The sequence below is a fragment of the Sturnira hondurensis genome, unplaced genomic scaffold (genome assembly GCF_014824575.4).
Source record: "Sturnira hondurensis isolate 20B ecotype Veracruz unplaced genomic scaffold, ASM1482457v3 Scaffold0009516, whole genome shotgun sequence".
Lineage (NCBI taxonomy): Eukaryota > Metazoa > Chordata > Mammalia > Chiroptera > Phyllostomidae > Sturnira > Sturnira hondurensis.
In genome coordinates, this window is record NW_028082147.1 from 1,918,963 (window position 1) to 1,940,659 (window position 21,697).

At 57.2% G+C, this 21,697-nt stretch overlaps 1 protein-coding gene across 1 annotated transcript; it reads right to left on the reverse strand.

The window, feature by feature from the left end:
- Positions 1-10,178: 10,178 nt before the first annotated feature.
- Positions 10,179-19,835, reverse strand: MATN1 (matrilin 1). Its single transcript, XM_037057219.1, has 8 exons — positions 19,688-19,835; positions 17,544-17,890; positions 14,600-14,822; positions 13,604-13,729; positions 12,743-13,159; positions 11,993-12,145; positions 11,350-11,430; positions 10,179-10,689 (listed from the first exon to the last, which is right to left on the reverse strand). The coding sequence occupies exons 1-8, from the start codon at positions 19,779-19,781 to the stop codon at positions 10,640-10,642; spliced, it is 1,491 nt and encodes a 496-aa protein (XP_036913114.1). The 5' UTR covers positions 19,782-19,835; the 3' UTR covers positions 10,179-10,639.
- Positions 19,836-21,697: the final 1,862 nt, after the last annotated feature.

Sequence of the window (21,697 nt, forward strand, 5' to 3'; positions counted from 1 at the left end):
GAACACTTCAGAGGTTCCCACCACCACCTTGCACCTTCCCTTGAACCTGGTTACTCTGCCAGCAGAGATGGAATCTCCCCTTGTCCTTGACAACAGTCTACAGTCTGCTTTCTTTCTGGAATCTCCCAAACTTACTTCCCCTGGGACCACCCCCCCAGCTTGGAGAAACAGGGCGGGGACACCACCACCACCTGCCCCATCCCCACCTCACACTAACGTCCCATCCCCTCACCACCCCTGCTCTCCTCCTGCACCCCCAGCCCCTGAGGTGGGGGAGTGCGGGCTGCACCCCCGCTGGCCTTCACGCTGGGACCTTCTCGGTGAGGGTGGTGTCTTGAGAGGCACCAGGGTCTTGAATGGGTCTTGAAGTCCCAGGTAACACAAACTATTAGAAAAAGCCCTGGGGAGATGTGGTCCCAGCAGGACACTTCAGGGATTTTTTTCCTTTAGCGTTAATTATGACGATACTAGGAATAGTAGTGGACATTTCTGGTGCATCTTCCCTCGGCTTAAGAGCTTGGGGATAGGAAGGCAAGAGCCCACGATCATGTCACTCCCGTTTGGTTTTCCTGACCCACTCACCTGCTCATCACAGTGGTCTCCTCCCTCATCCATGTTTTGTCAGTGGCTCTCAGTGGGCTTGGAGCAATGGCTTCCTTCACATTTCGTTTGGTTTCTCTTTCTGGAAAGAAGTTGAACTCCAGGGGTAATGGAGGGGGTGGAGACATGGAGACCAGGCAGGGAGGGGCTGGAATTCTGGAGGAGGCTGGAACTGCACTGGGTTCTCCGGGACGTCCTAGGGTGGCCCTTCCCCACCTGCCCCGACCTCAACAGGAAGACTGGAGTCCCCGGCACACCAGCGGCACAGAGGTAACCCGGATCCCAGAGCCTGGCCAACTTGGCCGTAAAGGAGAGGGACAGGGGTGATGGGGGTTCAGTCCTGGGCAGCCTAGAGCAGAGGCCTGCATGTGAGGGGGGAAGGGGGTGGGAGGGAGTCACTCAGGGCTGGACGGCCAAGGTCACTCAGCAATCTGCTTCCTGTGGCCTCAGACCCAGCCGGCTGGACCATCTCTGCTGCTGCTGCTGCCCAGGGTCTCCTGGCCCCATGTGAACAGAGGGGAGCCCACATCCAGCCTGGGCCCAGGCCTTTGGCTCAACAACAAGACAGTGGCTGGCTGCCTCTGAGTGGGGAGACGCCCTGTGAAGCCAGAGCCGTCAGGGACACATCAGAGCTCTGCGGCCTCATTACCCCTCTGGCCCGATTTCCACCTGGTGCCCAGGAGAGGAGGTGGCTGCTATGGTGACCACCAGACAGATGACGTTGGGGCAGCTCCAGGGCAGGCCCAGGGGAGGAGAACTGAGGCCGGGGGCGGGGCTGGCCTGGGAGAGGAGTGGGGCAGGGGGGTGGTTCAGGGAGCCCCGCCCTCAGCAGGCCCTGCCCGTGCCTCTTCACACTCAGTGCTTCACCCTCTTCACACTCGTAGAGCCTGTGATCCTCCCCGAGGGCCCGTGAGCCTCTGTCAGTGTCTCCACTTTTTAGCTGAGAAAACTGAGTGTCCAGGTGATACACATGCCCAAGTCGCCCATTCAGTGGCGGTCAGGACTCCCGCCCAGAAAACGTGATTGTCCTCGTGCCCCAGGCAGCACAGACCAGAAGCAACCACTGTCACAGGCCTGTCAGTCACGGAGCCCGGGGCCCAGGGCCACAGGCCAGCGTCCGGGGGGACCCTGGACCGAGATGAGGAAGCTGAGGCTCAAACCGTGGCCCTCTGACCTCTCCAATGTGTGAACTTGGGCTCTTCTCACATTCAGTTTCCTTGTCTGAGAAGGAAGCAAAGGCTCACAGAGGTGTAGGGACCTACCCAGGCGCCTCAGCCATAGGCAGAGAGCCAGGCTGGCCCCCAGGACCTCCCCTGGGGCTCACGGGCCTCTCAGTGTCTCTCACTCCGGCCCTTCCTTGGGTCCCTACACGCTTCTCGCCATCCCCACCCCCACACCGCACGATAAAGACTCAGCCCCTCCCTTTGGAACGACCTGAAGTGGGCTCCCTGCTCCCTTTTCCAGTCGGCCTGGCCCTGGGCGAAGACACCCGCGAAGTCAAGGGTGCAATGCTCTACCTACTGTGGGGTTTTCTGATACCATTAAAACACAGGCGCAACCGGTAAAATGGTAAACATTAGTGTTTGTTCGTGCATCAGCCACACTCACCTCTCAGACCCCAGTGAACACGTCCCAGTCCACTGAGAGGCTCAGGCCTGCTTCCAGGGAGGCCGGGAGGAGGGCAGGAGGTGGCATCTGGGCGGTCGATGTTGCCTGGCCTCTCCCAGCCCAGCCTGGCCCAGGACAGTGGGTTCTCTTTGTCCTGGGGAGGCCCCACCGTGGTCTGCTGCCCCCAGGCTGGGCCTCAGCAAAAGAAACACTGTGCTGCCCAGCACGGGCCTTGTGGGGAGAAGCCCCAGGGGAAGGTATCAAAGGCTGTGATGGCCCCAATAGCCCATGAGCGTGGGGTGCATGTTTGCCGTGTTCCCCGCATGCACTCCCCACCCGTCCTGTCCTGGAGGCAGCCTCAGGCTTAGGGCAGATTCCTGGCTCTGCACCACCCACAGCAGAGAGTCTGGGAGGCGCTCGCTGTCCTCGGGCCAAGCGCTCCTGCCAGGAATGAAAGCAGGAAAGTGCAAGGGAAACTCTGATACCAGGAAGAGGGAATAATTTCCTCGGTTGTGGCCGCACGCCCAAGCAGCAGCCATGCCAGCCACGCGGGGAGGCAGGCACGAGGCCTCCAGATGGGAGTGGAGGCTGTAGGGGCCCAGCAAAGGGTCCGTCCCCACCTGCATTGTACCGACCGGGGACGGGGACTAGAGGGATGTGGCCAAGGGGAAGGGTCTAGAGGCAGAGACAGGACCCCGCCCTAGGAACGCCAAAGAGCAGCAGGGCAACAAGGGGTGGGAAAGAAAGGGGTTAGAGGAAGGAAAGCTCAGGGCCAGTGGGGGCCGGCAGGCCTGGGTTCAAGCCACAGAGCCTCGACTTGCCTCTTCGAGGCCCTTCTGCTGAGCCTCGCTCTGCCCGACCTTTAAAATGGGGAGAGCGCTCTCCCCAGTTTGGAGTGTAGAATGAATGAGGTTAGCACCATCAGGACAATGTTATACTCGTAGCAAGCACTGATATATGTTAGCTATTTATAGGTTTATATTCATAAATAACTTCTTATAGCTTATAATATACTGTAAATATATTATTATGTAATAATATATTTCTATTTTATATTTGTATTTATTAGGTATCTGATTATACTATATTTGATTTATATTGTTACTTAAATAAGTATTATACTGAAATAATTATACTTATTTAAGTATTATATGTATTATGTACATTTATATGGTACTTATTTAAGTACTATGATACTTAAATAAGTATTGTATGTATTAATAGATATTAATGCACTGTGTGTATTGTATATACTATAAATCACTATTTAAGCGTTATCTACCATTGTTTCCAGTGAAGTTCTGTGGGACACAGAGAGAGTACATATGTAAATGGTTTTTATTTTTCACACATTCATTCAATCCACATACAGGGTGTGGCAAAAGGAGGTTTGCAGTTTTAAGCAGGCAAAACACAGGATTTATTCTTGTGTTATTATTTATTAAGTATTGCTTTATTTTCCACATGAACAACTATATTTGCCCCCTCCCCGGATTTGTCGAGACCCTGGGGCACAGTCACAGCTTCTCCGAGTGGCTGCCTTGGAAAGGACAGGAAGGTGTTGCCTGCTGTTACAGGGCTGGAAGTTCAAGTTCAGTTCACGGGGATGAAGTGCAGACTGCGCGCCTGGCACGGCTCAAGGCCCTGTCAAGGCAATGAGGCTCAGAGGGGTGAGAACTTGCCGGGTCACCCAGGGCCTGAGTGTGCAGCCACCCCTCGGGGTGGTGGCCGGCACTGGGCACCGCCCCCTGCAGACCCCAGACTCCTCCCCGTGGTCACAGAGCAGGGCTTGCACTTTATAAGAAACCGCATCAAACCCTGCGAACCTAAGGTGACAACAGGAAGGGACACGTCCTGACCTGCTGTTCATAGGTTTTCATGAGGGAGGAAAGGACAGTCCTTGATCTGGAGGAGCGGGCCACCCTGCCTCGAGGGCACGTGACCGAGGTGGCAGCTGGGCCCGAACCCCAGCAAAGAGGCTCTTCCCAACTGAGCACTTACAGCCTCTTTCAGCCTTCACACCCCCGTGCGGACGGAACTGTTCTCCCCATTTCCTAGGTGAGCAAACTGAGGCCCGAGGGCCGAGTCACACCCCAACCCTTCAGACGGTGGACTCAGCGTTTTCCCCGGGGGTGCCTGAGGGGCCTGCCTGGGGCCCCCACATCACCCCTGCGTCTGAGTCTCCCATATCTCCTCTCCCTCACCAGGCTGCATTCATCTTGACTCAGAAACAATTACATCGTAATTGGGAGACAAAGGACTTGCAGTGTGCCCAAGAGGTAGGAGACAGTAAGACACTTCCTTGGGGCACTCCTGCCACCCCCTTGCTGGCATTCAGGTCTGAGCTGCCACCCCCTGGTCCAGCACAGCCGCTGGACAGGCCCTGAGAGAGCAGAGATGCGTCCAGCCCAGGCCCCTGGCAGGGCTCTTGGGATGAGGGACAGGAGAGGGTCCAGCTGGGGTGGGGAGGACACAGCCATCTCTGCAGAGACCCACACCCACCGTCTGCCCCTGCAGGGGGGTCGCCGCTGTGTGGGATGGAAGGGATTTAAAGGGACTCGAGTAGGTGCTACAAGTGACAGAAACTAGCCGGGCTCAGTGAAAACAGCTGAACCCCACCCCCCAGCTGGGCCACCCCATTCCTGGGCCAATGGTGCCATCCTGTGGCTGGTTTCTCCATAGCAGCCCAGGCTGGCTAATCCAGCCCCACTGAGATCAACTTTACCTCCAGGGTCCAAGGAGTCCTTGAGATCATCTTCCCTGGTGTCGGGGACTCATTTCACAGGTAGGGACACTGGGCAACCCAGGGAGCAGCAAAGGGTGGATGGGAAGAGCCAAAAATTGGAGGCCAGCTGGCCTGGGCAATAGCCAGACCATGCAGGACCTAGGGTGTCTCACTAAGTTTCAGTTTTATCTTGGAGACGATAGGGAGCTGGAGAAGGCTCTTGAGCGAGGGTGTGGCCTCCCCAGAGGTTCACTGTACGACCATTGGTCTGGTACCAAAGCACATAACAGACTAAGAACAAGGCAGGAAGGCTGGTTAAACTTTTATGGTCCCAACCTGTGGACAAAAACCAGAACTCCCTTTCAACACAATGAACCTGAACCTCAAAGAGGCAATTCCTGGAAAAAGCCGTGACTTTCAGAGTCAGGATTTCAGGGTTCGAATCCCAGCCCTGGCACATACTGGCTGTGCAACGCTCCACAGCTGGCAGCCTTCGTTTCCCCTTTTGTGAAACAAACTTATTAAACGACTCCCTGAGAAGTCTGGAGTAGAAATGGCAGAGGTCTGTCACCTAGCCCCTAAAGGATGACCAAAAACCTGATTCTGACCCAGATACTCAAAGGTTGCCATGTACCCAGGAGCAGACCTGTTCTTGTACCCACGTCCACATGCCCTGATGCCAACTGAGCCCCGGGGGGCTTGGCCGCCCGCCCCACAGCGGCTCCTAGAGGAGGCGGGCCCACCCGGGGTCGCAGGGAGCCTCTGGGCCGCTCCTGCCTCCTCCGAGCATTATTGCACTTGCATCTGGAACAGATGGCGAGCTGGGACTCCCCCCTCCACCCATTTTTCACAGCGCATTGGTCCAGGAGAAAATCGTGTAATTAAAAGAGGAGAAATGCGGAACAATCCCCTTAGCGGACTTCGCCATCTTCCCTCCCTTGTAAATCCATTAATGAACTGTAATCGCAAATACAAACCCCTCTTTGAAATCCAGTAACCAATTCACTCGGGGCCCAGAGACTCCCATTGTCATCCAAGACCTGAGGACAGAAAGAAAAAAAATCCTAATTAGTTTAGTACTGTTTATCTATATTTAAAAAAATCAGTTACAAAGTAATGCACCTTCTGCCAATAAACTGGCTGCCCTGGGGAGATGCTGACTTTCCTTATTTCTGGGATTTGCTTATAAGCTTCTGTGAATCAAACCGAGAGCAGAGGAAGGTGAGGGAACGACATGGAGACGGTGTGTGGGGCGGGGGTGGGGGTAGCCGTAGGGAGAATTGTTATGAGTTAGCAACAGGAGTCTAGTATGGGAGACGCCCAGATGCGGGTCCTGCCCTCCTCGGAGCTGGCAGGGTGCGAGTGTGGAGCTGAGGGCCGTCCAGAGGAAAGGGCCTGCCTGGGTGTGAGGCCATCGAGGTGAAGACCAGGGGCAGGAGGACAGAGACCTCAGCTTGAGGACACTGCTGAGCCCACCGCCCGCCCCAGCACCTTCAGCCGGGGGACCCATCAACTCCCTCCATGTACTTAAGCTGGTTGTTGGGAACTTCCTGTCACTTTAATCACGAGCCCTAACTCGCCCTGTTCTGGTCCCTGTGCCTATGGTCCAGCCTCCAGATGGCTGCTCTCGCTGCTTCTCCCACCAGCTGCGTCTGGCCCTCTCCCTCCTGCCACAGAATTCCTCGTTCCTGCAGCAGGAATATTGGAAACTCCCCCCACCAAATGTCTGGGTCCTAGGCACAGGCTCCCTCCATTTGTTGCTTTCATGGAAAAGCCTGAAGCTCAGCCCCAGAGCTTCAGATCCCCACCCTGGTCAGCTCAGCCTGGACTGGGGACCCAGCTGCACCTGGTGGGCAGAGGACACAGCTGCAGCCTGGGCTCCACCAGTTCTCCGTCTCTGGGCTGTGGTCCCTCCCAGCCTTTGCCCTGTGGTCCCCTCCCTGGCCCCGGGCTCTGATCGGTCTCTCTGTCCAACTCCTTCTCAACCCCGCTTGCTTGGTGGGGCCTGCGCTCCTTGCCCGGCCTCCACCCATCCCTCCTTTGGGGGCCCAGCCTGACCCTCTGCTCTCAGGCCCCTGGGTCCAGCTCCAGGCTCCTACAGGACCAGGTCCACCCTCCACTGAACTGTCAGCCTGCTGACTGCCTGGGAGGATGATGAGGGAAGTGAGAGGCCGTTGGGATCAGCTGAGCACCTACTGTGTGCCCAGGGCTTGTCATTCACAATCACAGGCAGCAAAGCTAGGGTCATGTCACTGTTAAGAAAGGCCTCAGCTTCAGGCAAACCTAGGGATCCAGCTCCTCCACTTACTCAGACAAGTCCCATCACTTGAAAATGGTGGCACCATTACTAACTCATAAGGTCACTGGGAAGATTCATCAGGACCCTCAAGGAAGGATTTGCACCCAGGCCCAAGGACTCTCCATCTCACCCCAACAGCGGCCCAGTCATCCTGCCCAGGACCCAGCAGGCCAGCCTCAGAGCCACGGCACCTCCCTCAGAGAGAGATGGGGATGTTGGCCCTGCCCATCTCAGCTGAGGCCTCTGCACAGCCCGCCTCACACCCCACCGAGTGTTTGTGGGAAGAACATGAGTCCCGTTTATAATTAGAAACTCTGGTCACACGCTTCCTACTTAAACCTCTTCAGTGGTTTCACACAACCTTCCAGCTCGAGGCCCTGCCCAGCACCCTCCAGCTGGCGCCGCTCCGGGGGAGCCTGGTGTTCATGCAATTAGCAGGATGCCCGTGGGCCGAGGCCCCTGCCGAGGAGCAGAAGACATGCAGAGAGCCATGGTGCACACTCGGGGTGGTCTCCCAGCAGGCAACAGGGGCTCCAGGTGGCACAGCCTCTGGAGGCCAGGTGGCCATAGCATCTCAAGGAACACCAGTGCCAGATGGGCGCAAGGGAGGTGTTAAGAAGCTGACAGGTGTGGGCGTGTCCCTGAGGCCCAGAAACCCCCATCCAGATGGCAGCAGGGACACCAACGTCACCCTGGATGCAGAGCGTGGGTGGCAGCATGCTGCCACTCCCCACGCATCATCTCGTTCACACCTGGCAGCCCCCACAAGGCAGCACCCGGATTTCTTTCCCGCAGAGAGGTGAGAGGCCCTGCGACGTCTGAGGGGTGCTTCTGGAACCCAGGACTGGTCCGGTCACTTCCCAGAATTGAAGGACAAGAACCAGGGCACAAAGGCCACCAACACAAGTGGAAGGAAGTGGAGGTGAGGGGACAGCCAGGTCGGGGCTGTCACGGGCACGAAACAGAAACTGACTCCACCGTGCTGAGCTTCGCTGAGGTTTCCGGGGCGTCTGGCTCAGCAGCCCCATGAGGGGATCCGGGCAATGACCCCATGTGGTGGGTAAAGGGTGACCACAAAGTCCTTGTTACTGTCCCCCATGGAGAAGAGGAGCTGACCTCCCCATTCCTAGAGTTCCGGCTGGCCTACAGCTTCTTTGACCAATAAAATGCAGTGAAAGTAATTCAGCGCCAACTGGGGCGGGGCAGGGGCGGGGGGGCGGGGCGCCTCCAACCTGAAGAGCTTTCGGGAGCCCTGGGTTGCCGTGTGAGGAGTGCAGGTCCCCTGCTGGAGGGACCACACAGAGAAGGGCAGGCCCTGAGACTGCATCAAGAGAGAGAGAGAGAGAGAGAGAGGCCCCGCCTCTCAGCCATCCCTAGGAAGGCCTCAGTCACGGGAGTGGGTCAGGCTGGATGTTCCAGCCTGGCTGAGACCCAAACAACCGCAAACTGCAGGCGGGCACTGAGCCCAGGCGGCCCACGGGGTCGCAGCAACAACAGAGGCTTGTTGGGAGCCAGCCCGCTCGGCGGCGGCTTGTCACGCAGCGACCGGCAGCTGGAAAGCCGTCCCAGCCCAGCCCGAGCTGCTCTTTTCTCCCCTGGGGATGGGGGCCTCCGGTCTCCACCTCTTAGTGCACCTGGGGGAAACACAGACCTCCCAGCCCCAGGACCAGCAGCCTGGTAGCTAAGGTCCTCGTGTCCAAATTCCCAGAAGAGAGACGCCAGTCGCCCAGCCTGTCTGCCCAGTGACCCAAGCAATCAGCTGAGTCCCAGAGGCCGGCCCTGTGGGGGTGGGGGCAGTCTCAGAAGAAGGGAAGGGTGGGCAGAGCAGTCGCCACGGGGGTGTGTGTCAAGGAGTCTCCTCAGACAGCAGGACAACCCCTGGCCCAGGTGACGGTGGCCGGGCCCCTGTCCGGGGTGGTTGTGACTCGGTGTCACCCCTGTGAGGCCGTCTGCTGTGTGACTGTGGCTCCTGGGTGCTGCTGGTGGTGTTGAACTGCCTCTAAGGAAGATCTTCCAGGACGCTCCGAGCTTCTTGTAAAAGCCTTTTACCTGCTCTCAAGTGTGAATCTGGTAGTAACACTAAAAATGCTCCATTGAATAAGGATGAGTTCAGGAAATCACCTAAGCTCCCCCTTGGGGAGGTGAGGGATTGACATTCCGGAGGGGGGCTGATCCAGAGGCTGGCAGACCCTGGTGGGGTGGTGGGGACTGGGGGTCAGCAGTCTTTCCCTTGTGCTGTCTCTGGCAGGGGGCTGTAGCCATCCGTGATGGGGGTGGGGTGAAGCTTCTGAACCTCGAGGAACCAACAGAGAGGGCTCCAACGGGGACACCTGGGCTGGGACCCTTCTGCCACTTCTGTCTCACACACACCCTCCTTGCTTACAACCTAAACCCACTGTCTTTTCCTCCAGCTATATGACAGAGGCAGGGCACCCTGCTCAACTCTGAGTCCCTCCAGAGCGGGGACTGTCTATTCCAGAGGTGGCCCCCTCCCCACTGTCTGACATGGGGTATAGGCTCTGTGTTTTGTCTGCACGAATGAATGAATCCACGAATGAATCAGTGAATCAATGAATGAAGCCTGATCAGGAGCCACGGCTCCCCTCCCCTGGGCCTTTTTCAGCCCTGGAGTCCTGGATACGAGTCCTGGCCCTGCAGCTGGCCCAGCGCTGAGCCAGTCACTTCATCCCTGGGACGCTCAGCTTTCCCGTCTGTGGAACGGGGAGGACTCGGGTCTGCTCTGGGCAGCACTACTGGGAGCATGAAATGAGACCATGGAAATGAATGTGTCACTGAAAGGCAGGACAAACGTTAGCGGGTTTGGAGTTTTGGAGCTGTCGCTGTCATCGCTGTCCCTTCCCATCAGTGCCACCACCCAGCAGTCCCCCTCATTCATCCTTTCCCCTGCCCCCCAAAAAACCACACTGCCTCGGGCCCATTCAGTGCTTCAGTTAAATCACATTTTAATTGTTTTCAGAAAGGAATAGAGAACTCAGAAGAGATTCACAGCACTCGCAGTCATGAAGGGTTAACTAGAGAGAGGAATATATTAAGCTTTTGGTTAAAAAACACAAACGCAGTCCCAGTTACACTCACGCTTGTGTGCTTGCTCTTGCACTGCTCCCAGACATGCCCTGGCCCTGGGGCACACACATGCACAAACACTCACACCCATGTTCACGGACACCATACCCTCCCAGCAGACACACTCAACACACACTCCCCTGAGCAGGACTCAAAGGTGGGAGGAGGAGAGACCTGGAACCACCCCAGGGGCCTGGCCCTCCCACATACCCCTCACTAAAGGACAAAGCTATACTAAACTCAGGACTCTAGGGGACACACGCAGGACTCGGTGAGCTGTGCTTGGGGCCGGGAGGGGGAGACGCCACAGCGGGGACCCGGTCTTAGACGATCCTGTTCTCCATGATGGCCAGCCGCTTACTCACAGCCTCCAGTGGGCCCAGAGTTAAGGAGAGGTGCAGGCCGACAGAGAAGGGAGTGAGGGGGGTGGCACCCGCACTCAGGGCCCCCACTTCCTGTTTCCTGCCGAGTGCCCCTCACAGGGCTTTCTCTCACCACCACCGCCCCCCCCCCACAGCATGTGTTTTCCCCAATGTCCAACCTTACCCATTTACTGCCCTCAGAATGGTGCTCTCCAAAGCGCAGCCAGTGTGATGGCCCCGAACACCCAGGCCTGGGCAGGTGCAGGTCTCGGCCTGCTGGGCCCCCACCTAGTCCTGACCAGGCCCATCAGAGTGGGGACTGGTGTTGGTCATGTCACCAAGAGTCTGAGAAGAAGGGTGTCCACAGGCACCATGTTTTCCTAAATGTGTTCAGGACTCTGTGTCCGTCTCTAGATCTTGAACTCTGCCTCAGTTTCTCCGTTTACCCTCTAGAAGCCACTACTTTTGACGGGGTTGGTATCAAAGCTGGTGCCAGCCTATCTGGCCAGAACCCAGCCAGTCTTCAGCAGGAAGCAGGGAAAGAGGAGCCTGCCCCAGCCCCACCACACAAAGCGGCCCCCTCCCCTCTCCCCACAATGCCCTGACCCCTGGCCCCAGCCCCCCTGTCCTGGCCCCTCCCCTTCGCAGCCTCAGCCTCTGGAAAAGGATATGTTTCTTGGTCAAGGCCTGCAGCAGCCCCTCCACCTTGGCCTGGAATTTCACAATGGACTCACACTCACACGGATCTTCCTCTGGAGGGGACCAGAAGTAGAGAAAGGCAAGGTCATGGTAAGTGGTTGCCAGGTGGGGAGGCAGAATAGTCACTGCCCGAAGCCAGGACTAGGGAGTCTAGGGGAATGTGTGGCCTAGAACACCCGAGGGGGCAGAGATGCATAGAATTCTTGAGGGAGACCCTGAATGTCTTCCTGATCGCCCAGAGCCCTGATAAAGGCCTCCAGCAACAAGGATTCAAATCCCAGCTTCTCTGGTTGTTAACAATTGTTCTACCCCTCAGGCCTTGGTGCTCCTGTCTGTGAAATGAGGATAAAAATGTTCCTACCAAATAGAATTGAACGATTGAATCCTTGGAGAGCACTGAGGACAGTGTCATTCACGTAACGAGCATTCAGAAAATACACGTGTGCTGGCAGTAAGAGTTAAGCTGGCCGCCCCCCTCCTGGTTCTGCCAGCTCATGCGTGGTGCCACCCCAGCTCCGGCTTCTCCCCACCCACGTCCAGTTCCAGGATGGCTCCATGCCCCAGCCCCAGAGCCCCACCTGCCCCTCCCACCCAGGCCAGCCCGGCCCCACTCACCCACGCAGATCTTCTTCTGCAACTTCATGCCAATCTGGTTGATGGTCTTGAAGTCAGCTGTGTAGAAGTAGTGCTCGGCCACGGGCTCGGAGGCGATCTCCCTCAGCTCGTCCTCCACAGCATTGCCCACACCCACCGCAAACATCTTAAAGCCTGCCAAGAGAGCCAAGACACGTAAGGATGGTGATGGGGACAAGCAGCAATGGCTCAGCTACTGGCAGGATGCCCAGAAAATCAACCCCAGATACCTCCTGGTGGCACCTGCTGGAATTGCAGGCACAACACCTGGGACAAAGACATGGAGGAAATCAACGTTTATGGAGGTTCTGCTGTGTGAGACCAGCACTAACTCTTTACACTGGGAGCTCCGTAATCTCATTTAACTCTTACAACCATCATCCGGTGGTTATTATTATCCTCACTTAATCAGTACTAAAACTAAGGCTCAAGTTTATCCCAAAGTGGGTAGCAGTTGCCTTCCAACAGTTGGTATGTCCTTGGGAACATTCAACTGGAAAAGTTCCTCTTACCAAAGGACCCTCAAAACAAGCCACACACTTCTCTGGGGCCTCAGTTTTGTCACCCGTATAAGAAAGACATAGATGAACCCATCCTTCCTCATTCAGCTCTGAAGCTGGTTTGCGGGCACTGATCAGAATAGCCACTAAGATAAATTACAGTTGGGCTTTGCCGTGCACCCCTGGTCATCACTGCTGGTCCGGGGTCCAGAGTCCAGGAGGGCGCACCTACCAAGGTCCTTGGCCTTCTTGGCAGCATCATTGATGTAGTCCTGACTCCGGCCATCAGTGAAAACGATGCCCACCTTCTGGGCGCCAGGCCGAGCCCCACTGGACACAGTGAAGGAGTTGTCAATGAGGTACTTGAGGGCAGCCCCGGTCATGGTGCCCTTCTCCATGTAGGACATGTTCCGCACGGCCGCCTTGATGTCCTTCTTGGTGTGGAAGCGGCCCAGCGGGAACTCCTGGCGCACAGAGCTGGAGTACTGCACCAGCCCCACCTGCGCCAGCTTGTCCGACACGTCCAGTGTGTCCACGATCTGGTTGATGAACTTCTTCACCAGCTCAAAATTCTCTGGCCGCACACTCTTGGATCCATCGATGAGAAAGACCAGGTCAGTGGCAGAACTGCCCCCTCCACCGCTGCAGACTGGGGAGTGTGAAAAGGCAAGGAGATGAAGCTGAAAGGCAGTCATCCCTCTGACTACTGGCCACGCACCTCTCACACACCTTGCTCTGTGCTGAGGTTCACCCCATCTTGTCCTCAAAGCTCCCTCTATAAAGCCAAAATTCCTGGCCTCTTTCACAGCATTGAAAACTGAGAGATCACAAGGCTCAGAGGTAGTGGCACCAAGATTTGAACTCAAGACTACGTGACTCCTTCCACCACACTAAACCCACCACCCACTGTGTCAAAAAGGGGAAATCAGAAGAGAATTTTCGGCCGACATCAAACCCTAGAAGGAATCTATCGCCTTTGCAGAGTGGTCCAGAGGCAAAGTGTGGGGAGGCTCAGAGGGCCTGGGGAGTAGCCGAGGCTCCATCCCCTCCCTGACCCACCCTCCCATGGCTGCCTGTGTCCAGCCCCACTGACCATTGCAGGTCTTGCCATCACTGTTCAAGGTGAAGCCCTCGCGGCAGGCGCAGGTGTAGGAGCCTGGGGAGCTGATACACACCTGCTCACAGTCATGGTCTCCTGTGGCACACAGGTCTGACACCACTGTGGGAACAAGAGGAGACTCAAAATCTCAGCCAGGATGGGCCCTCACTCAGGGAAATTGTGGCTCTCAGCTATGGGAGGCCCAAGCCCCAGAGCTTCCTCCCAATGCTGGAATCATTGCCCTGGGGCTGACATCCCTGAAAAAGGTGATAATGCTAATGATAAAACTAAAACTTCCTACTAAAAAGGTAAAGGCCACAGAGTCAGGAGCTTTTGGTTCCATTCTGTTCACTGCTGTATTCCAAGCGTCTAGAACAGCACATGCAGCGTAGAGCACAGCGTGCACGACTTTCAACAAGGATTTGTTAAATACCACCTATTGAGCGCTACGCCACGCGTTACTTCACGGAGTTCTCACAATAACATGCATGGTCTTCTTAGACCCATTTTACAAATAGGGAAAAGTCCTTGCCCTGGCCCCGCCCCATCCTACTCCAGACCCTGCCCCCTCTGATTGGTCACGTCCCTAAGACTGCCCACAAGCCCACCTCCCCTCTTCAAAGGACTCTAAACCTTCTTCTGTCCAGTTCCCAAGCCCCACAGGCCCTCCTGCAACAAGAGAACCCTTTAGCACCTAACTGCTCCCACCAACATCCAAACACGCACAGGTTTTTTTTTTCCAGGCCCTCTCTTTACTGGATTCCCGACTCTCCTAGATCCCTGGCAGGATCCTGCTACATAAACGGGGTCTTGGCATTGCCTCTCCCCAACTCCCTTCAGCTGGGGCTGGGTATCCTCCCCTTACCCGCACCAGCCCTGGCCCCGCCCCAGATCCTAGGTTCTATCTCAGTCCCTGCCCTTATAGGCCACCGCCGCATGGCCCCGCCCCTCAGCCCCGCCCCCGTCCTGGCCCCGCCCCGCCCCGCGCACAGCAGAAGGCCTCCTGGAACTTCTTGGACAGTTTCTCGATGACGCTGTAGCTCTCCACGTAGTCCACGTGCTCCTCCTGCGGCTCGCTGGCGATCTGGCGCAACGTGGCCTTGTCCACGCGGCCCACGCCAATGGCGAAAAGCTCGATGCCGCTGGCCCGGGCCCGTGCAGACACATCCTGCACGCTGTCCTGGGGCCTCCCGTCCGTCACCACGATAACCACCTGCCACACACGGGGAAACGTGTGAGGAACGGGCCCCCCGCCCCTCGCGGCGCTTAGCCCTCCAGGAAGCCTCGGGACCGCTGGCAGAAGAGGTGACTGAAGCTAGTTGGTTGCAAGTGAATCTAACTCCCTGCCAGGGTTCTGCCCCAGGGTCTCTTCCCAAAAGGCTAGAGGAAGAGAAGACAGGTTTCCTCTGACTGAAAGAGACAGGGCTGAGGTGTTCTCCCATCTAACGGGCTTCTGGATGTCTCCTGCTTCAGGCAGTCACGGGTCGGCGCCATGCCTTCCCCCGCCCAGACGGGGGTCCTCTGACGAGTGGCCAAGCAAATGTGCCCAACACCGTGCAGTTCTGCATTTTGGCCACCAGAGGGAGGCAGAGAAAGGGAGTCAGTACCCCCGTAGATGCCACCTTTTCTCTCTCCATTCCCAGATGCTGCTTGTCCTCTCCACAGAGGAAACGACTGTCTGCTGTCCTCCCATAAGGCTCCCCTGTTCTGCACCCTGGAAAGGGAGCCAGGAGGGGACGCTGGTGCTGAGCCTGGCCCTCATCGCCCCTGCCTGAGCCTGCCCTGGAGCTGGGTCCTCACAGCTCTATGGGAGTCTAGAACTTTGCATCCAGCCCCCGGGGCTGCTTCTCTGCTTCGGACCTGGATCTGCTTGATTCCTGGGTCCCCACTCTTGGCCCTGGTGGTTTAGAAAGGCCCAGGTTAGAAATGCAACCCCACAAGTTCCAGCTCACCTCCGACCCTCCGTTTCTTCATCTAGGAAAGGTTCGAGTGAGATGACTCAGAGTAAGAAGCCAGGAAGGGGAACTGCTATTTGTGGTGTCATTGCCCTGGTCCCCTGGGGAGTGAGCTTGCACAATCTCTTCCCCTCCAGAGGCCAGGGCTTCTCGCACGGACAACCCAGTTGAGACAACTCACTGCCACATGCCTTCCTCTGCAGCCCTGTCTCCTTGAGTCCCCCAGTTTTGAGACTTTCGATCCACCTCGAAGGACTTCCCACAGGTAGTTCTAGGCTGAACCCCTAGTGTCTGGTGCCAGCTCCCCCAGACCTCTGTCTCTGTTCCAACTAGTGGAGGAACTCTGCTTACGGGCCCACCCCAGGCCACTGGCCCGAGCTGCGGTGAAACGGTGAACTCTGCAGATGTCTCCACCAACCCTTTCACCTCTCTCCCTTAGGATTGCCCGGGGCCACCGCATCCACCCAGTCCCTGACCGTCAACCTCATGTCAAAACTTGTAACTGGTCCCCACACAGTAAGACCAACAGGCTGCCCGATGTGTCTTTTCTTTGAGGGCTGTAATGACTGGGGTTGTATACTGACGTCTGGGAGCACTCCTCCCACTTATTTGCCATCATGCTTAAGCTCCCTGGGCTCCAGATTGCTCCTCTGTGAAGCGGAGACACCACCTCTGAGCAGCACTGTGTTCATTCGACCCTCACATCTCGGTTGTGTACTGCATGCCAGAGGGGGCGTGCACAAGGGGGTGAGAAAGAGGACTTCCCTGGGCGGGGGCCCCAGGGAAGGCAGATGGCGAGTCCTCAGTCCAATCAGGGCAGTCAGTGATGGGAAGGTGCCGGAGCCCGTGCAGGACCAGCGGGGGAGAGGACACCTGGCTGGACTCACAGGCCCTGGGCCGAGTCCTAAGAATGTCACGTGGGTACGGGTCTATGGAAACTCTCAGCACTCTGCTTGGAGCCCTCGCTGACTGTGCGTCTGGGAAACCACCTCATTTGCCTGAGCCCCTCCCCTCTAGGACAGCAGTCCCAACTTTTGTGGCACCGAGGACTGGTTTCATGGAAGACGACTTTTCCACGGGCCAGGGGTGTGGGGGGCAATGGTTTCTGGGTGTTGTTCTTGGTGCAGTCAAACCCCTCTGCTAACGACAACCTGTTTGCAGCTGCTCCCCAGCACTAGCATCACGGCCTCAGCTCCACCTCAGACCACCAGGCATTCGATGCTCCTGAGGAGCATGCACCCCAGACCCCTCACGTGCGCAGCTCACAGCAGGGTCCACGCTCTTACGAGGATCTAATGCCGCTGATCTGACAGCGGGCAGAGCTCAGGCAGTGCCGTGAGCAATGCGGGGCCGCTGTAAACCCAGAAGCTTCCCTCTCTCGCCAGCCCACTACTCACCTGCTGCTGTGCATCCCAGTTCCTAACAGGCCACGGACCAGTCCATAGCCCAGGGGTTAAGGACCCCTGCTCTAAGGCTTATATTTTTTTAATAGCTAATACTTATATGGGGCTTCTGAGAACTTTGTGCTTATGAATTCATTTGGCCCTCCTGAGAGCCCCTTGAGAAGGCGTTGTGTTACTCCCATTTTATAGGTAAGGAAACTGAGGCACGTGAGATGCGGTAGCTCACTCAGAGGCTAGTGCAGTGGAGCAGGGACTTGAACCGGCACAGGCTGGTGGCAGTGTCCACACCCTTACCCGTCATGTAAACATCAGAACTCTCTCACTCTGCCTTCGAGGAGGTAGACTGGCTGCGAAGCCAAGGTCAAGTAAACAACTAATCCCATGCTCACTGGGGGTCAGAAGGATGGGGAAAGCAGGGTTCAGCTCTGCCACCTCTCTTGGTTGGGTATGCTCCCCATCTGCAAATGGCCACCTCGTAGGGGTGTGGGCAGAACTCCAGTGTATGCTGGCAAAGCTCTCGGAACCAGTGGGAGCCTGCAAACAGCCGGACCCCAGCAGGGCCAAGGGGACACATACCTTGCTGATGTCGGGGGAGTTGGTACGGCCACCCTCGGCATCACTTAAGGCCTTGGTGATGGCGAACTGGATGGCCAGGCCAGTCATGGTGCCCGTGGACAGCGGCCGGATGCGGCGCACGGCCTGAAGCAGCGCAGCCTTGGAAAGGTGGGCCCGAAGAGGGAACTCCTGCTTCACGGAGCTGGCGTAGTTGACCACGCCCACCCGGGTGGCATTGGGCCCCACGTTCAGGGACTCGATGACCTGCGACAGGAACACCTTCACCTTCTCAAACTCCACTGGCCGTACACTGCGCGAACTATCCACGACAAACACCAGGTCCGTGGGCCGGGTTCGGCAGAGGTGCCCTGGGAGGGGCAGGAGGGAGATGACAAAGAGCAGGGGGCAGAGGTCAGGAGGCCGGGCCAAAACACTCAGACAAAGGAGCAGAGCATCAGGGCTACTTGGGTCCAGACTTGAGGCCTCAGGCAGAGCGGACTGGACTGGAGCCTTGGCTAGCACGTGGGCACTGGACCAAGCAACTTGCTAAAGACCCCAAGCTCAGCTCCTGGGAAGGAGAGGCTCAAATTCTGGCCTTGGGTAACTCACCTCACCTCTCTGAGCCTCAGTTTTCTCATCTGTACTATGAGCTATTTACCTTGTCCTCACAGCATCCTCAGAGGATGAGAAAACAGGCACACAGGCTGTGTGCACGGGGCGGGGCGTGCAGTGGGTGTTCAGGGAGCGGGGAAGGCAAGGGTGGCCTTTCTAATCCACTTCCCAGGTCTGAGCCCAGAGTCCCTCCATAAACAAGGGTCGGCTGTTTCTCCAGTCTGGGATGCCGAGCCCTGAGGGTGGGCCCTCCAGGGTGGGCCCTGCAGGGTGGACCCACCTGAGGCCCAGCACAGTGCCTGTCAGCATGGCCTCTTTCATCTGAACATCAGAACAAATCAGCAAAGTGGACTCAGTCTCCCGAGGCCGGTGCAGCCTGCCAGCTGGTGTCCAAGGGCAGGGGGAAGGGGCAGAAATTTCTGGTAGCTGCCTTGGCAGGCTGTCTAGGTATGTCCCCAAGACACAACCCCAATGAAAGGTGTCTTTCCAGGCACCGTGGGAGGCAACACCATATGCTGGGAGGTGCTTGGAACCAGAGTGAGGTAGAGGGGGCTTCAATCGTGGCTCAGGCACCCGGTGGCCCTGAGCAGGTCTCTGCACCTTTAGGAGCTTCTGTGTCACCTGCTCAGTGGGGAGGAAGGCTACTGCTTGATGAAGTCACTGGCCTGGGCCTGCGGCCAGAGGGGCTCAATCCAAAGTGAACTGAGTCCGAACCGAGCTGCCCTCTCCCAAAGAAGGGTGCAGGAAGGAGCAGGAACCAGCACGTCTGTTCGGCTTGCCCGGCTCCCAGACACCGAGCCCTAAATCCAGGCACCAGAGTTACTTGGGGGATCTTAGAAATGACCTTGCAGCCACTCCCTGGTCCCCACTAGCTAAGGGCACAAAAAAATGGGTAAACTGGGGTCCAGAGAAGGAGAGGGAAATGGTAGAGCAGTGAATCAAGAGCCAGGAGGCTCTGGGGCTCTCTCACTGTGTGGTCCTAAGTCCTCCCCTCTCCAGCCTGTCTCCCCATCTGTACGGGAAGAGCTGGGCATTTGAGAATTCAGCACCCAAGGCTGAAATTGGGAGTGGCACAGCATGCAGGGAGCCCAAGGGCTGGTGAGCAGAACTGGAGTCTCACCACCCCCCTCCCATCTGGGCAGTAGGCTCGTCACAGAACCATGAGCTCAGCGCTGGGCTTGGTGCAGCTCCAGACCTCAGCTGCTCTCTGTGGAGCTCCTGCCCTCAGCGACCCAGGAGACAGCAGTCCCAGCAGCACGCACAGTCCCTGAGGGCAGCCCGAGGCTGAGAAACCCCAGGAAAGATGCCGGGGCTCCAGAGAGCAGCTCCCTCATGTCCCCTGACAGAACAGACTGAGGGCCACCCGGGCCCTGGCTCTCAGGAGTGTCACCATCTCTGTCTGCTCCTATGCTAGCCTGCTGGCCACCCCGCCTCCCTGCCCTTCTCCTCATCTCCGATACCATTTAATCTCTTCCCGTCTCAGTGCCCAGTCCCCCAGGCTGTTGGTCAATAGCCACCCCTCCATTGTCTCCCACCTCACATAGGCCCCTCACCTCTGGGCTGTGGGGTGAGGCCAAGTGTGCATGGGACCAGGAGCAGCAGCAGCAGACCGCAGAGCGCCAGGCTGGCAGCAGAGATGACCCTCATGGTCCTAGCAGCACAGGCAGCAGCCGGCACAGTTGTGGAGGGCAGTAGGCTCCTGGTCTTATCAACCTTGCTGCCCAGCCTCCCAGCCAGGAGGCCCTGCCCTGCCCCTTGCCTCCTTGTGTGGGGGGTGGGGCCCGGCTAAATGGAGGTGTGTGTGTGTGTGTGTGTGTGTGTGTGTGTGTGTGTGTTCCTCCCTCCAGAGAGGGAAGGGAGGAAGCCGGGAAAGGGAGTAAGCTGCCTGGCCTGGGCTGGAGAGGCCCCTCCGACCACAAGGGCTCCTTTGCCTCCAGAAGCAACCAGAGCTTGCAGCTTGCAGCTGCAGGGTGGAGGGCGTCTCCCCCAGGGGCTGGGACCTGCGCTGCCCTGAAGCTGCCACTCCAGGGCCAGGGAAACCGAGTTCCAGGGCCTCACGCCCCAGCCCTGCCCTGCACCCTCATCCCACACCCAGATTCTTCTCTCACCTGCAATTTCCACCCCACTTTCCCATTGCGCACACTTCCCCTCTTCCAGCTCAACCATCCCCTGCCCCTCTACGCACGCCCTGCTCCCCAGCTCCACCTGGACTCTCGGAGCTCTCTTCCAAGTCTTCGCACGTACAGGGCAACCTGCCCAGAATGCTTTTCATGGCACTCACTCTGCCAAACCGAATCTTTCAAGATCAAAATTGGAGTAGCGTGTACATTAGCACTGGGCACGTGCCTGGCAGTAGAGAAGGCAGCTAGGAGCACAGACTTGGACCGGGTTGGCCGGGTTTGCTACATACCACCTGTGTGACCACATGCAAGTCCCTTCACCTCCAATTCCTCATCTGAAAACGGGATGCTAACGGCACCTGCCTCCTAGAGTTCATTGGAGGGACAGAATTATACAAACTACCTCATTTAATTCTCTCAACAACCCTGTGAGGCAGCTAGTGTTATCACCCTCATTTCCCAGATGAGGAACCGAAACACCGAGAGGTGAAGTAACTTGTCTGAAGTCACACAGCTAAGAAGTACCATTGCCAGGATGGGGCCCCAGGTCGGTGCCTTCTCCATGCCCACCCCTTCCCCACTACCCTGGGTTATGCCCCCTCTCCGTACTTCCGTATATTGTCTATCTCGTCCATGAGTGGGTAAGAGTGTGGTTGATTCATCTCTGCACACAGGCCCAGCCCAGAGTCTTGCATGGAGGAGAAAAAATAAAGGCTTGTCAGTAAAGGAACATAACCCAGGATGGTCCCTGGAGCTGCATCGAGGTCCAGTAGTCAATGGGGTAAAGTGAAAGGAGTGTGGGCTTGGCCACCTGGATGACCTACAATCAAATCCACTTCTGCTGTGGACCAGCTGTGTGCCCTGAAGCTGGTGACTTAACCTCTCTGAGCCTTGACTGGTTATCAGACAATGGGAGTGGCAGTACCTGGCCTGCCCGCCTCACTGGGACCAGGAAAGGAGGCGATGACAGGACAGAAGTGGAGGTGGGAGCCAACGGACTACCATTTGCCCAGGGGGTAGCAACGTGACCACCAAAGGCCGGCGCACTTCACTCTGTGTAAGTTGTGCCATAACAAAAGGAAATGTGCAGACACTTTCTGTAAAATGATTGCGGGGCACAGCTGGCCCAGCCAACTCTCTCACGGCCGTCATCAATAGTGGCCGTCATCAATAGTGGCCGTCACTCGCTCGATCGCCGTACTCCTTTGTTCTCCCAACAACCCTGAGTGATGCCAACAGATCCGAGTCTATTAGCCCATTTGTCAGATGAGGAAACTGAGGCCCAGAGAAGTTCATGACTTGTCTGAAGCCACCCAGGCTGTTTCGATGGCTGCGCCAAGCCTGGAACGCAGATCTCAGTGCCCTTTGCCCCAGTTTTAGAGAGCAAGGAAATTGGAAGCGTTTCTCTCCGACTTCCCCATTTTGTTTCATTTGTCCATCCAG